The 17,688-nt window shown below is 41.9% G+C and overlaps 1 protein-coding gene across 3 annotated transcripts in view; it reads left to right on the top strand.

Annotated features, from left to right (window-relative positions):
* The window catches only part of LOC119728749, a 44,505-nt gene that overhangs the window by 3,907 nt on the left and 22,910 nt on the right, over positions 1 to 17,688 (top strand). For all 3 annotated transcript variants that reach the window (XR_005271138.1, XM_038201119.1, XM_038201121.1), the window contains exons 2-3: positions 2,430 to 2,508; positions 9,975 to 10,172. Coding sequence is in view for 2 of the 3 variants with exons in the window: in XM_038201119.1 (XP_038057047.1) it covers positions 2,430 to 2,508; positions 9,975 to 10,172 (277 nt within the window). In the remaining variant the exon portion in view is untranslated. The remainder of the gene's footprint in view (positions 1 to 2,429; positions 2,509 to 9,974; positions 10,173 to 17,688) is intronic.

Genomic DNA, 17,688 nt, shown 5'->3' with positions numbered 1-17,688 from the left:
AAAACCTATATTATGATTTTAAAAACTGATATATCAATGAATAAATCAATAAAAAAAACAGTTTATTTACGTGTGGCATGATAATAGGATTACTACATGTATTTCAACTTGGGCGGATTACTGTTTCGACCCAGCGGATAAGGTCCATGCACATGACGTCATCAGAGGCTAAAGAGAGATGCACAACTTGACCTAAGGTCAAAACTCGCAAATAAGTTTACTGTGGGAAAACGACCGTGCATACCCTCTATTACTATAGGTTTTCCCGGCTAATTTCCTATAATGTTCATTCACTTCTGAAAATCGGACATTCAGTTTCGTCTGAATTTGAATGCACGTCTTTAGTCCCATTTCAATAATCAACGAACGTTTAATCGGTTTTTTTTATCCGCGCATTCGGTTTTGAAAAACAAACGGCCAATTACGTTACCTGTGCATTCATTTACGCAAGCATACCTTTTCGCACAGAGTTGTGACATACAATTTCGTGAATGTGTAATCAACTTACGTTTTTCTCATTCAAAATAGCAGATTGCATCACACAACATTCAACTTAAAGTGAAATAGAATGATCAATTTTGGATTCGCCCTCTAAAAGAGAAAAGGAAGTCTTTTAAAACGAATCTGAATGAGCATAAACGAAATGTGCTACTAAATCACTGAATTGTTTGAACTGAAATGTAATCGAATGCTCTGATAGCGCAATTGAAATGCGTGTTCAGAGCCATTCTCAAATTCAGACGAAAATGAATGACTGATTTTCAGAAGTGAATGAACATTTTAGGAAATTGGCCGGAAAACCTATATTTCGCCCGGGCGGATTTACTCTTGGTTTTCCCGGCTTTTTTAAAACAGTTTTCATTAAAATTCACAAACTCTAACATTCAATTTCGTCTGAGAAAATGATTCACACGCTTCAAACCAAAGCGATTTAGTCATTTACCATTCAATATTTGGTCACCACATTTGAACACAGCGTCAAGAATAATCGTCATTACAGATCAAATTCGTCTAAGCTGTTGCCGAATGGCAGCATTCAGAAATTAAATTCGTCTTATGCCAATCAATTTAAAACTGTTGTTAAGTAAATTAGTCTGGTGTGTGTTATTTACCATGTTCCTTGTGTCCGAGGGCATAAACCCACAAATGATCGAATCCTTTGAACATGATGCCATGGACAAAATCCAAGTGGCTGCAACTTTGGGCAATAAACGAGTAAAACAATTAAGACGACCATGTAAATAAAAAACAGTCGATGATTCTTATTTTTCTTTTGTTACATTGTACCTATAAAATGAGTATATAACTCTTTTTTTTTTTAAGAAAATCGATTGAAAAAAAAACAAACAATACGCCTATAAATGCAATAACAAGGAAACAACAGAAATAAATAGTGGGGAACTTGTCCTCATCTGCGACCTTTATGTCTTCTACAGAAAATGTCGCAGTGAACTGCTACGAAATTGAACAAACATAAATTGTGTGTCAAAAGACGAATTTGATTTCTGAATAAGACTGTTCGGCGTAGACGAGCCGAAATCGAACATTCCTTGCCGAAAATAGGTGTTAATGGATTGAAATTCGATTGAACAACAATTTAAGTTGTGTGACCAAAGACGAAATTAAACATTGGAAGTGCACTACATCGATGTTGACGGACGAATTTGAATATCAAAAACGGTAAATTCGAATGCTAAATGTTGTTTACATTGTCGGGAAAACCTATATTTCAACGGTTGGATTAGTATTTTGCCCGGTTGGATTAGTATTTGACCTCGAAACAGCTTCAATGAACTCACTTTTGGAATAGAAATGAACTAACTAGTATTTAGGAACATGTTAGAGAGCTTAATAATTTTAACGACCATTGATGGATGAAAGTTAGTCATACCTGAATAGGCATACTCATAATAAGCAATTATTTCATCAACAAATTCAGTTGAAAGTAAAGAAGACAAAAATACATGACACGGCTTGTAAAACAATAACCACTTACACTTGTAAATTCGATTGAGAAAATTATGTACTGTAAATGACCTGACATTTTGAACAATGTATGATCTTCTTTCATGTATCAATCAAGCTACATCTTGTCTTGATGTTCAGTGTCGTCGAGTCGTCATTCGGTGTCACCTACAGGCCTTCCTCGTAAAGTCCAACGACAGTGTAGTCCTGTAAAAAGCCACAAAGAAGGCAACCAATCTTGAATCAGCTGTATATTAATACGAACATGAGTTTGGCCGGTGGGATAATGTCCTAACAACGTCATGACGTCATGCATACGTATTAAAGCGGCTTTGTCAATTTTGTAACGTGTTAGCAAATGGTTAAATACAAGGAGGTGCTGCTAGAGGGCAATTTTTAACCCTAAAAGGGCCGGGGCGGAATCCGGAATAACAGCTGTTCCTCTTTGTCTCTGTTTTCTTTAGACAAGCGATGCTACGAGAACACAAGTGTGACTGAGCCTGTAATTATAGGAGGAACAGTGCGGATGATTTGTGACCCATGGTTTGTATTATCCTCCTTCTATTTTTCATCAATACGTGTTTATGTCCTTCATCTTTGCAACCAGGCAAACCAGGAGGCACACACGCTGTGTCCTGTCCACTTGGCTCTGCGAAAGCAGTGAAGTAACGCTCTCTCGTGTTAGCGCACGGAACCCATCATACATAACTCACTTAAAGGGGCACTAGGTCCTGAAATCCTCAAAAACTTCAAGTTTTGAATTATTTACTTATCCAAATTCAAACATCTGGTTGAAAGGAAACCAACCTAATGTCTTCCGTTCCCGAGAAAACACAAAGAAAAAACCCGGTTGTTTACATCGGACACGACGGAGTACAAATACGTTTTTCATGTCGTTCTCAATCAATGCACGATCGCGATGTGTAGTACATGTGTGTCTATACAGCACCGGGCTTGCGTACAGCGGTGACCAATCCCCAATACACAAAATGTGATTTCTTACACCCAAACAGCTCGACTTTTGGGGTTGCAAAACCGCCCAGTTTTTAAATGATAGTTGTGCGGATAGCCATGTCGTTGCTAAGGCAAAGCGTCTGCCGTTATTAAGGAAAGCTAATCCGATTACGTACTTAGATGCTATAGCACAGCAGTGAAATTCATGCACCACAAAAACATGACATTTTGAACGACGTTGTGTTTCTCAAAAAAAATATGTTTAGTATATGATTGGAATGTTAAATTATAACGGAAAAAGACATTCTAACCTTCATGTCAGTGAAAAAAATCGCCGTCATCGATGCCGAATTTCAATACTGGTTACTGGTAGCTGACCTTTAAGTCTGGAAGAAATCGCTCAAAAACTTCCTCAAATCTATGTATTTATATCAATTTCTAGATATCTACTCAAGTTGTTATTTTTTACAGTTATACACTTATATATTATCTGAGTATATTCCGAATTTCAGCTAATCTGTTGTTGCAAACGCTTGTGATATACCTTGAAGTATCTCCATGGACAACTTCGACGAGGATTATCTGCCGACCCAACCCAAGCGCATTATTCAGCTAAGCGCCTTAGGCGCTACGGTTGACCGATTCCAGCCAAGCAACACAATAACGTACGGTAGATTAGCATATTCATTAGTGTCACTCGGCGTGTTTTGACGTGGGTCTCTTGTGATATGTTCATAACTTTTCGTTGAAGTTGGGAAAAAAAGGCCTGGCTACGTGCATTTTTGAAAGTTGTAACACTGGCGTCAATCTGTTAATTTGTTCAAGCCTCACGAACATTAATAAGGTTCCTATCCATTTTGGTGTGTAGTAAAAAAATTTGCAGAAAAAAACTCATTCGCGAGTTAGTCATATCTCCCTATCACCGATATGACACTATATCACCTTATCACTGATATTAGGTTTCCATTGGTTAATGCCGAGACCCGATGCCCGGCCAATTCAGGTAGGTTGATGCTAAAGAATATGCTATTATGCCCGTCGTTATTGTGTTGCCGGGCCGAAATCGGTCATCCGTTGCGTCTACGGCACCTTGCTGAACAATGCACGTGGGTAAGGGCCCTGTCACACTTCTGCATATCCTAATTCCTTATGAGATGCGCATTGACATGTTTTTCATACGCAGTCGTACGCACAATACGCACCTCATATGCATTTCTATCGTTTTGTGTAGGTTTTATGTATGCAGATATACGCATGGTACGGCCCAGTACGCAGTATAGTTTTGGTCATGCACAAAACTACGCTGCGTACGCTGTTACGCAGGTCATCTTACTATAATTCCAGGAATCTCTGTCTGTCTGTCTGTCCGTCGATTATCTCCAGAACCGGGCACCGTATGAAGTTGAAAATCGGCGGGTGTATTGCTCGGGACAACAGAATGTGCAGTGCCAAGTTAGAAGTGGTTTGGATGAGCGGTTTTCGAAAAAGCTGCAAAACAGCAGTATTTTCGGAGGCAAACGTGGCAGCTTAGAACATAACACCACGCACTGCCGTTCTTTTCAATTGTTTACGTCATGTATAAGCTAAAGCGCGCGTGCTCAATATGACGCAAACAATGCAAAAAGGACGGACACGCGCACGTGCAGTGGTGTAGGGCGACACATTGTCCAGTACAGGTGAATAGCACTGCATACCATGTTTTCGTATGTACACGGGCACATTATTTTTGCAGTCGACTGAGCGACCATTGTAGGTGGTCGAACTTCAAACTTGGCACAACTTTTGACGTAAGTGTGCGTTCAACCTGTGAAAACAACACCATTGCATCGCGTGCGTTGTTTGCACGAGCAGTTCTCCAAACCTCTGCAAGTATGCAACCTATACCAGCGGCAAAGCAATTTGCGTATCCCGAACATGCACATTTTAGACGGGCACTGCACTAGTCTATACTACAATTCCAGGAATCTCTGTCTGTCTGTCTGTCCGTCGATTATCTCCAGAACCGGGTACCGTATGCGGTTGAAAATCGGTGGGTATATTTTTCGGGACAACAGAATGTGCAGTGCAAAGTTTGAAGTTGTTTGGACCAGCGGTTCTCGAAAAAGCCGCAAAAAGCAGCATTTTCTGAGGCAAACGTGGCAGTATATAGCTTAGAACATAACATTCGCACGTACGCACTGCCGTTCTTTTCAATTGTTTACGTCATGTGTAAGCTAAAGCGCGCGTGCTCAATATGACGCAAACAATGCAAAAAGGACGGGCACGCGCACGTGCTTTGCAGGGCGATACATTGTCCAGTACGGGTGAATACTAATGGCAATGGGTGAATAGCACTGTATACCATGTTTTCATATGTACACGGGCACATTATTTTTGCAGTCGACTGAGCGACCATTGTAGGTGGTCGAACTTCAAACTTGGCAAAAACTTTGACGCAAAAGTGTGCGTTCAACCTGTGAAAACAACACCATTGAATCGCGTGCGTTGTTTGCACGAGCAGTTCTCCAAAACTCTGCAAGTATGCAACCTATACCAGCGGTAAAGCAATTTGCGTTTCCCGAACATGCACATTTTAGACGGGCACTGCACTAGTCTATACTACAATTCAAGGAATCTCTGTCTGTCTGTCTGTCCGTCGATTATCTCCAGAACCGGGCACCGTATGCGGTTGAAAATCGGTGGGTATATTTGTCGGGACAACAGAATGTGCAGTGCAAAGTTTGAAGTTGTTTGGACCAGCGGTTCTCGAAAAAGCTGCAAAAAGCAGTATTTTCTGAGGCAAACGTGGCAGTATATAGCTTAGAACATAACATTCGCACGTACGCACTGCCGTTCTTTTCAATTGTTTACGTCATGTTTAAGCTAAAGTGCGCGTGTTCAATATGACGCAAACAATGCAAAAAGGACGGGCACGCACGTGCTTTGCAGGGCGATACATTGTCCAGTACGGGTGAATACTAATGGCAATGGGTGAATAGCACTGTATACCATGTTTTCGTATGTACACGGGCACATTATTTTTGCAGTCGACTGAGCGACCATTGTAGGTGGTCGAACTTCAAACTTGGCAAAAACTTTTGACGCAAAAGTGTGCGTTCAACCTGTGAAAACAACACCATTGAATCGCGTGCGTTGTTTGCACGAGCAGTTCTCCAAAACTCTGCAAGTATGCAACCTATACCAGCGGCAAAGCAATTTGCGTTTCCCGAACATGCACATTTTAGACGGGCACTGCACTAGTCTATACTACAATTCAAGGAATCTCTGTCTGTCTGTCTGTCCGTCGATTATCTCCAGAACCGGGCACCGTATGAAGTTGAAAATCGGCGGGTGTATTTTTCGGGACAACAGAATGTGCAGTGCATAGTTTGAAGTTGTTTGGACCAGCGGTTCTCGAAAAAGCTGCAAAAAGCAGTATTTTCTGAGGCAAACGTGGCAGTTTATAGCTTAGAACATAACACCCGCACGCACTGCCGTTCTTTTCAATTGTTTACGTCATGTTTAAGCTAAAGCGCGCGTGCTCAATGACGCAAACAATGCAAAAAGGACGGGCACGCGCACGTGCATTGTAGGGCGATACATTGTCCAGTATGGGTGAATAGTATACAAATATTGAGTGGCTCAGCGTGAAATGGGAGGAATATTATCGCAAGGTAAAATCTGGACTTTTCCATTGCACGAGGCGAAGCCGAGTGAACTGGAAAGGTCCAGATTTTACCGAGCGATAATATTCCTCCCATTTCACAATTTAAAGCCACTCAATATTTGTTTTATATAACTGACATATAGATCCTTGTCATTTGATATATTTGAACTTTTTTTTTTCAATACAAAACTGGAGGAAAATGTAGTTCTCTCTTCCAAACCACCCCTTCACGAAAATGTTTGAACCCAACGCTGTAGCGCTGGCTCTTTGGAACAATACGCGCTACGCGCAACGCTGAACGCGCTCACCAGCATGCATTTGCACACAAATACCGCGTCAGGATCCTAACTGTTGAATAGACCGCTTGCAGCCGCGTTCGATAATCGACGCGCGAAGGCGCGCGACGCCATGTTGTGGGACAGGCGTATATCAATTCACGCACATTTTGTCCCATAACATGGCGTCGCCCACCTTAGCGCGTCAATTATCGAACGCGTCTGCAAGCGGTCTATAGTATTTCCCATTCCCCATGGGCGGATAGTACTTTTTGAGCCGCGGCGTGAATGGGAGCAATAACGAATGTCACGTGATGTGAGTTCCACCAATCAAATGACTAGGATCTGTATGTCAGTTATATAACACTGCATACCACGTTTTCGTATGTACACGGGCACATTATTTTTGCAGTCGACTGAGCGACCATTTGTAGGTGGTCAAACTTCAAACTTGGCAAACATTGTGACGTAAGTGTGCGTTCAACCTGTGAAAACAACACCATTGAATCGCGTGCGTTGTTTGCACGAGCAGTTCTCCAAAACTCTGCAAGTATGCAACCTATACCAGCGGCAAAGCAATTTGCGTATCCCGAACATGCACATTTTAGACGGGCACTGCACTAGTAAGTTATAAATACGCAGCGCATCGGTCCCGCATCGGTCGAGTGCGTTACGAGTACGCTATGTGTTCGTGACGCACCCCGTCAGCATATGATCCGCCTGTATTGGACGTATACATAGCGTACTTGCAGCGCAGATGCAACGCACGCTGGACGGCGAGCGGGGGAAATGCGGCGTGAATACGCTCAGAAGTGCGTCAAGCATGCAGTCGGCATCATAGATAAAATTAAGTTCTATATCTGTGGTCGGCATAAGTCGGGTGCTTCCATTGATCTCCATATACACAGATATATATATGTGTATATGGAGATCAATGGGTGCTTCCAGAATACGCTCGGCATGCGCACCGCATACTGACCTATTCGCAGCCCGAAAAGTAATGTTGTGCACTGCATTCGCAACTCATACGCATCTCCTACGCAATTCGTTGCTTGTACGCTAGATGTGCGTCGCACATAAGTCAAAGTGATCAAAACATTTTTGACGTTAATTGAGCGTACGGCTGCGTATTGAACATTTTTGATAAGGAACTCATAAGGAATTAGGATACGCAAAGGTGTGACATGGGCTTTAGGCTGCTGCAAATCCTTGTCGAAATTTTCCTTGGAGAAGGTTCACACTATAGTGTTTGCACCAACAGATTAAGCTAACAATTTGATATACTTAGATGATATAAGTGTTCAACTACTCGTTAAATAACAACTTGAAAAAATTCCTAGAAATTTGTATAAACTAGTGCAGTGCCCGTCTAAAATGTGCATGTTCGGGAAACGCAAATTGCTTTGCCGCTGGTATAGGTTGCATACTCTTGCAGAGTTTTTGAGAACTGCTCGTGCAAACAACGCACGCTATTCAATGGTGTTGTTTTCACAGGTTGAAGGCACACTTACGTCAAAGTTTGTGCCAAGTTTGAAGTTCGACCACCTACAATGGTCGCTCAGTCGACTTCAAAAATAATGTGCCCGTGTAGATTCGGAAACATGGTATGCAGTGCTATTCACCCATTGATCCATTAGTATTCACCCATACTGGACAATCATAGTATCGCCCTGCAATGCACGTGCACGTGCCCGTCCTTTTTGCATTGTTTGCGTCATATTGAGCACGCGCGCTTTAGCTTAAACATGACGTAAACAATTGAAAAGAACGGCAGTGCGTGCGGGTGTTATGTTCTAAGCTATATACTGCCACGTTTGCCTCAGAAAATACTGCTTTTTGCAGCTTTTTCGAGAACCGCTGGTCCAAACAACTTCAAACTTTGCACTGCACATTCTGTTGTCCCGAAAAATATACCCGCCGATTTTCAACTTCATACGGTGCCCGGTTCTGGAGATAATCGACGGACAGACAGACAGACAGAGATTCCTGGAATTATAGTAAGACTAGTGCAGGGCCAGTCGAAAATGTGCGTGTTCGGAAGGGGCTGTTGAGAACTGCAGCTCGTGCAAATAACGCACATTATTCAATGGTGTGAACGCACACTCGCAAGTTAAACGCACAAAATGTCGTCACCCCCCGGCACTGATATTTACCCTTACTGGACAATATGGTATCGCCCTACAACTGTAGGGCGTAGTTGTAGGGCGATACAATATTGTATTAGAGTTGCTCAGACGACCGCCTACATTAGGCTACATACAGTGCAGTGATGGTTGCTTAGTTGACTACAAAATGTGCTCGTGCCCGTGCATGCCACTCACGTACGAAGACAGTGTGCAGTGCTATCGCTCTACAATGTGCCCGTCCTTTTCCATTGTTGCGTCATATTGAGCACGCGCGCTTGAGCTTTACATGACGTAAACAATTGAAAAGAACATCAGCGCGTGGAGTTCTAGGCTATATTCTGGCGCGCTAGGCTTCAGAAAATACTGCTTTTTTGCAGCTTTTTCGACAACCGCTGGTCCAAACAACTTCAAACTTGGCACTGCACATTCTGTTGTCCCGAGCAATACACCTGCCGATTTTCAACTTCATACGGTGCCCGGTTCTGGAGATAATCGGCGGACAGACAGACAGACGGACAGACAGACAGACAGACAGACAGACAGAGATTCCTTGAATTGTAGTATAGATACATAGATTTGGGAAAGTTTTCGAACGATTTCATTGCAGACTTCAAAGTCAGATTTACCAGTAACAATTGACGTTCCGGCATCGACGAGGGCGATTTTGTTTTTCACTGGCATGAAGTTTAGAATTTTTTCTTCTGTAATAATTTAACATTTCAATCATACTGAGTATTTGTTTTGAGAAACACAACGTTCAAAAGGCCATGTTTTGGGGGGTTTCACGAATTTCACTGCTCTGTTACAGCACATAAGTGCGTATTCGGATTCGCTTTGCCTGACAACCGGCACGCTTTCGCATTCGCAACCATTATGGCTGAGAATATCTCTTCGAATTGGTGTCTTAAACTCCCACGTCAGTGTGGGAGGTGACGCTGTTTCTAGATTTAAATCATTCGTGTAGGTCCATTTTTATTAGGCACCCCCTCATTTTCATTCTGAATGCAGTGAAACACACGGGTACGGTGTTCAGTGGAAGCAAGAGCTCGGGACTTGGGAAAAGTCTAAACTCAGTGGAATTGGGTTCGAAGTCAAGGACAACGAGATCACTGTGGGACGATATATTCTCAACTGGGACATGAGTTTCTCCATCTACGACGTTGAACCTGGCGATACTGGGCGCTACAGATGCTCCAAAAAGGATGAGTAGGCCTAGATTTACGTCTTAAATATACTTACTTGGGTTTTACTGTGCGCACTGGCACGTGCACCAGCCTTCAGGGTTTTAATTTTTTTTACAACAGTGCCTACTATAGGTTTTCACGGCAATTTTGAACGTTTATCATTCGAATTCACCGTCTCTAAGATTCAAATTCGTCCATCAACATCGACTAAGTGCAATTCCAACGTTTAATTTCGTCTTTCGGACAATTACAAATTCAGTTCAAGCAAATTCAAACAATGAGCACAAGTTTTCGTCCCGGAGTATTCGATATCGTCTCGTCTAGCTAGACCTTGTTATTCAAAAATCAAATTCGTCTTATTGATTTATATAGACTAATTTGATCTCTGAATGCTTCCAATCGGCAACAGCTTAGACGAATTTGATCTGTACTGACAAATATTCTCCACCCAGTGACTAAATATGGTGACCAAACTTTTAAAATTGAATGGTAAATTTTAGGTTTTCCTGGCTATTTTAACACATGTATCACACGAATTCCCTATAATTGATACTTTAATTTCGTCCCCAAACATCGCCAAGCTCAATTCTCAATTTGAATTTCAAAAAGCCACCACTAGATTTCATTTAAGGTTCAGTATAATTCAAACTGTTAGCATTCCGATTCGTCCAAAATCTTTGAAATTCGTCTTGTGAAGCAATCGGCGTTGAATAAAAAAAGCAAATTCATTTTTTGTCATTCGTTTTAATGTTCTTGTAGTTACATTTCGTCTCTGGTGACTTAAAACGTTAAGATTACAAATGTGCCCAATCTTTGGACTTGTTTGCACATTCATTAAATTTTAATTTTTAACAAATAATTCCTTATCAATGAAAGTAAAGCTGTTAGTTTTGAATTTTCTTTGACAATTAACATTAAAATCAGAAATTGAACTTTCACAATACGCTCTTTGCTTAGCATTTGGAAATTAAGCATTAAGATCAAACACCTTCGAAGTTCGTAATGCTGCTCCTTGATATATGTATATGAGTAAAACAACAGAAATAAGGTATGTCTATCAAAGAACAACATTAAGAAGGTCTTTGAACTTAATGCTTAGTGTCCATGTCATAAGTGCATATTGTGAAATGTCAATTCCTGACTATAATGTCAATTGTTAAACATTGTCAGAAATTAAAATTCACACCTTACAGCTAACTACTTTTACTTATGCACGTAAGGAAATACATGTTGAATTATCCTTGTTTTAATACGCATAATTCTTCAAATATGTATAAAGATTGGGCGCATTTTCTAATCGTATACGATTTAGGTCACAAGGGACGAAATGTAATGACAACAACATGAAAACGAATGACAAAAAAACGAATTTGCTTTGTCAATTCAACGCTGATTGCTTCACGAGACGAATTTCAAAGATTTTGGACGAATCGGAATGCTAACAATTTGAATTATACTGAACCTTAAATGAAATCTAGTGGTAGCTTTCTGAAATTCAAATTGAGAAGTGAGCTTGGCGATGATCGGGGACGAAAATAAAGTATCGAAATAGGAACTTTGTGTGATACAAGTGTGAAAATAGCCGGGAAAACCTATACTAGAGTGGCTTTGGTAAAAAAAAAGTGAAGTAAAGTCTGTCCCGAGCCAATGTGGCTCATCGGGCCGGCGTTTATCTCCGGTTTCAGTAGCATGAAACGACTGAGAATATTTCTACTCCCCCTGGATGGGATGCTAGTCCATCGCAGGTTACTCCCCAGCTAAGCCCGGTACCCATTTATATTCCTGGGTGGAGAGGGGCAAGTGGGGGTGAAGTGCCTTGCCCAAGGACACAATATATGACTAGCGGCTGGATTCGAAACCCCGGACCCTCTGATCATGAGTCACGAACCCTAACCACTTGGTCACACACTCCCCCCTTGGTAAAAGCGTGTGCAATTTTTCGTGGACGAAATTGAATATGAGAAATGGTGAATTTGAATGAGAAATATTTTGAAATAGCCGGGAAATCCTATAATAGATTTCGTCAATGAATTCCTTTTAAAACGTCAGATCCTTTTCCTGGGTCTAGTGGTAGACTTTGGAGATGATTGATAGCTGCAAATACATGGGTCCTTCTTAATCATTGTTTGCGTAATGTTCAAGCTAATGTGCGCATGTTCAACACGACGCAATCAATAGCATAGACTCCTTCCTAGCCCCCACCTCCCCTCCCCCCCCCCCCCCCCACTGATCCCAAAAATATGGGGACCGGTAGCTAGCTCTCATTGAAAGCCACTGATTGGATCTTAAACTCTGCGCGCGCATCATGATTGTTTATTTTTGAATCGCTGATAATTTTGTGGATGGACGGTGACTGAACACACGATGATCAAAAAAAAATATCTGGTCTTACTACAAAAAGTACGCACAATTGTTAGTGTCACCATAAGGGCAACTTTCTCACTTTTCAACCGCATACCGGTAGATTTTAAATACTGAACAGTTATGCCCCTTTCTTTATTGATATTTGTTAGAGAAACTTTCGAATTGAGCAAAAGTCGAAGCTCATTACCTCGGATATTGCACCTCTGTAGTGCAGCCTTTATTCCCATGCTGGTTGCGTGCATCCATTATCGTTGTGATTGTCATTTCACGAGGCGGGATTCAGCCCTATGTGCAGTACGCACGTCATGCATAGAATTTGCATACATTAGGAGTAATGCCTCCTGGTGTAGTCAGGCTTACTGCTAGCACCCTGTCTCCATATTTGAAGCCCAAATGGCAATGGGGACAGGGAACCAGACCGCACTGCCACCAAGCCTCTCCAAATAACGTCTTCCTTTGCATGGCTCTGATAACCAAGGAGTTCCATGCATTAGATCACTCAATGAATATTGTTCTCTCTCCCTATGTTTTCTTAGTGTAGGTTTTCCTTGTTATTTCAACACTTGTATCACACTACTTCCTTATATCAAAACTTTAATTTCGTCCACAAACATCGCCAAGCTCAATTCTCAATTTGAATTTTCAAAAAGCCAGCATTTCATTGAAGGATAATTCAAATTTTTAGCAACCGATTCGTCCTAAATTTGCGAAATTTGAAAAGCCCAATTTTTTTTTGCCATTCGTTTTAGTGTTGTTGCCAAATGTTACATTTCGTTTCTGGTGACTTTTAATAAAACCTTACGATTCGTTGGAATTATTTGAAGATTGTGCGCTTGAATATTTATTGAAGAATAACAGCACATACGTTAGGTCTGTCAATTAAAAAAAAAAATATTAAGAAGGTGTTTGATCTTGCTCTTAATTAAGTAAAGAGCATAATGTGAAAGGTCTATTTCTGATTCGAATATTTATTGTGAAACTCAGAAACAGAGATTCAAAACTTGCATATATATATATATATATATATATATATATATATATATATATATATATATATATATATATATATATATATATATATATATATATATATATATATATATATCCAATGAAATCGTCTTCTATCACAATTCACAGTGCTCGATACATCTCTGTAGAGCTATAAACATGCAATAAATTCAGAATATTCTCTTTCTGAACAGACTGTTTCGTACCATAAGGCACTCATCAGCAGAATGACGAAAAATAGAATACAAGTAGCATCTTACCTTATTTCGAATCAAGCGCGCGCACGCGTTACGCGCGTTACGTCATTGAAGTTAGTACGCGTTTACGTCACTGAAGTAAGAACACATCTGTCTCGATGCCTGCACTTGGAGACGATTTCGCTTCTCTTATTCAGTGTACCTAGATCTGGCCTACATATGATTATGTACTTCTCTGCTATACATAAATTGCATCTCTTGTTTACGTTAGAGTATGGCAGTGCTTTCAGAACTATGTCCCATTTGATTTCATAGTCTTTCCCCTCGTCCTTTAAGTCCCATATATGTTTACTTAGCTCTGTTTGCGCCCTCTTGCTCTCGGATCTGAATGACTGCTTGTGGTTCGCCAGTCTCGCCTTGAAGGTTGTGGACGTCAGCCCGACGTATGCCTCCTTCTTGCCTTCGCTCGTGACGGTGGCCTGGTACACTATGTTCTTGCTGAGGCACTCCCCGTTCAGCGGGCATTCGGCATTGCGGGGGCAACTGCATGTTCTACCACCGACGTCGTCCTCTTGTTTTACCTTCTGTTTGTTGATTGACTGGATCGTTGCCTTCATATTCGGCATGCAGCTGTACGATAACTTTACTGTGTTCCGGTTGAGCACTTTGTGAAGCTTATGTTCCTTGGGGAAGCATTTGTCTATTATCTGAAGGAATTTCTTTCCAATGTTGGTACGTACGTTCTTGTTGTACGGCGGGTTGTACCATGTCACCTCCCTTTTTCTAGTCCTTTTCCTGGTGTTATTGCCCGGTGCGTATGTCAACCGGTACTTGTGCCCGCTTTTTTGCAGAGCCTCCTGGTAGGCCGGGGCAGCTTTCTCGAATGCCTCCTTGCTCGACGAGATGTTGGAGAGTCGCTTGTTGATTCCCTCTGGTATCTGTTTGATGACGGCGGGTGGATGGTTTGACTGGACATGTACATAGAGAGGTACATTACCTGGTTTCATGTATGGCTTGTACCCTCCCGTTCGCAGGTCTAATGTGATGTCAAGGAAGTTTACTGTTGCCTTGTTGGCTTCGATCGTTACCTTTAAGTCATTTTCCCGGAATACTTGACATATTTCCTTCTTCATATTTCCTTCTATATTTCCTTCTTGAAACGAAGACATAAATACGATTAGGAACGATGATAAGCTTACCGTCAAGGCTGATAAGACTACAAATTATTACAAGATGGAAAAAGATGACTATGTAAACCTTGTCAGGGCGAATGTAACCAAAACATACAAGAAAACCGAGCAAAAGGAAGTAGCGGAAATCAATCGCGAAGCGAAAAGAATTGCTAAAAGTCTTGGACTGGGCGACCGCATAGATAAATTGGCCGAGAGGGAAGTCTTCGTTACTATGAAGGACCACAAGGACAACTTCGATAACAAACCATCATGTCGACTAATCAGCCCAACCAAATCAGAGATAGGACATATAAGTAAAGTGATCCTCGACAGAATCGTCGGTAAAGTCATAAGCGCGACAGGATTCAACCTGTGGAAAAGCACGGACGCCGTACTGGACTGGTATAAGAAAATCCCAAACAAGCAAGAATCGAGCTTCATAAATTTCGACATTGTGGAGTTCTACCCCTCGATAACGGAAAAGCTTCTCCTGAAGGCCCTAGGGTTCGCGGAAAACTACGAGAACATTAGCAGCAAGGAGAAAGATATCATCATCCACGCGAAACAGACAGTGGTATTCAACGACCAGGTACCGTGGAAAAAGCGTAATGCAGACAGCAAATTCGATGTCACGATGGGCAGTTTCGACGGCGCGGAGTCATGCGAGCTGGTCGTAGCATATCTGCTGTCGATCCTGAAACCAAAGTACGGAAATAGAGTGGGACTATACAGGGACGACGGTCTGGCAGTATTCAAAGAGACCCCTAAGAAAATAGAAAACATCAAGAAGGAAATATGTCAAGTATTCCGGGAAAATGACTTAAAGGTAACGATCGAAGCCAACAAGGCAACAGTAAACTTCCTTGACATCACATTAGACCTGCGAACGGGAGGGTACAAGCCATACATGAAACCAGGTAATGTACCTCTCTATGTACATGTCCAGTCAAACCATCCACCCGCCGTCATCAAACAGATACCAGAGGGAATCAACAAGCGACTCTCCAACATCTCGTCGAGCAAGGAGGCATTCGAGAAAGCTGCCCCGGCCTACCAGGAGGCTCTGCAAAAAAGCGGGCACAAGTACCGGTTGACATACGCACCGGGCAATAACACCAGGAAAAGGACTAGAAAAAGGGAGGTGACATGGTACAACCCGCCGTACAACAAGAACGTACGTACCAACATTGGAAAGAAATTCCTTCAGATAATAGACAAATGCTTCCCCAAGGAACATAAGCTTCACAAAGTGCTCAACCGGAACACAGTAAAGTTATCGTACAGCTGCATGCCGAATATGAAGGCAACGATCCAGTCAATCAACAAACAGAAGGTAAAACAAGAGGACGACGTCGGTGGTAGAACATGCAGTTGCCCCCGCAATGCCGAATGCCCGCTGAACGGGGAGTGCCTCAGCAAGAACATAGTGTACCAGGCCACCGTCACGAGCGAAGGCAAGAAGGAGGCATACGTCGGGCTGACGTCCACAACCTTCAAGGCGAGACTGGCGAACCACAAGCAGTCATTCAGATCCGAGAGCAAGAGGGCGCAAACAGAGCTAAGTAAACATATATGGGACTTAAAGGACGAAGGGAAAGACTATGAAATCAAATGGGACATTGTTCTGAAAGCACTGCCATACTCTAACGTAAACAAGAGATGCAATTTGTGTATAGCAGAGAAGTACATAATCATATGTAGGCCAGATCTAGGTACACTGAATAAGAGAAGCGAAATCGTCTCCAAGTGCAGGCATCGAGACAGATGTGTTCTTACTTCAGTGACGTAAACGCGTACTAACTTCAATGACGTAACGCGCGTAACGCGTGCGCGCGCTTGATTCGAAATAAGGTAAGATGCTACTTGTATTCTATTTTTCGTCATTCTGCTGATGAGTGCCTTATGGTACGAAACAGTCTGTTCAGAAGAGAGATATGCCAAAGTTTGTTTAACTCATATTCTGAATTTATTGCATGTTTATAGCTCTACAGAGATGTATCGAGCACTGTGAATTGTGATAGAAGACGATTTCATTGGCGAACCACAAGCAGTCATTCAGATCCGAGAGCAAGAGGGCGCAAACAGAGCTAAGTAAACATATATGGGACTTAAAGGACGAAGGGAAAGACTATGAAATCAAATGGGACATTGTTCTGAAAGCACTGCCATACTCTAACGTAAACAAGAGATGCAATTTGTGTATAGCAGAGAAGTACATAATCATATGTAGGCCAGATCTAGGTACACTGAATAAGAGAAGCGAAATCGTCTCCAAGTGCAGGCATCGAGACAGATGTGTTCTTACTTCAGTGACGTAAACGCGTACTAACTTCAATGACGTAACGCGCGTAACGCGTGCGCGCGCTTGATTCGAAATAAGGTAAGATGCTACTTGTATTCTATTTTTCGTCATTCTGCTGATGAGTGCCTTATGGTACGAAACAGTCTGTTCAGAAGAGAGATATGCCAAAGTTTGTTTAACTCGTATTCTGATTTATTGCATGATTATAGCTCTACAGAGATGTATCGAGCACTGTGAATTGTGATAGAAGACGATTTCATTGGATATACTAGCTCCTATTTTTATAGTTGAGCACTCTCCTGACGTCGCACTTCAAAATGGAAAGAGTGAACTTTGAATATTCGACGAAGAATATTCCGGTAGCATCGAGAACAACATACCTCAAGCGCCTGATCGAGAAAACGGAAATGTTCATCAAAAGGGTTAGATGGAGATCATTCTTCTTTCTGAATCCGGAGCTGAACAAAGACAAGGCGGAGAAGGAGGAAACGTACG

Source organism: Patiria miniata, unplaced genomic scaffold, assembly GCF_015706575.1.
Source record: "Patiria miniata isolate m_02_andy unplaced genomic scaffold, ASM1570657v1 HiC_scaffold_20, whole genome shotgun sequence".
In the NCBI taxonomy this organism is placed as follows: Eukaryota; Metazoa; Echinodermata; class Asteroidea; order Valvatida; family Asterinidae; genus Patiria; species Patiria miniata.
This window is presented reverse-complemented; position numbering and strand designations above follow the sequence as displayed.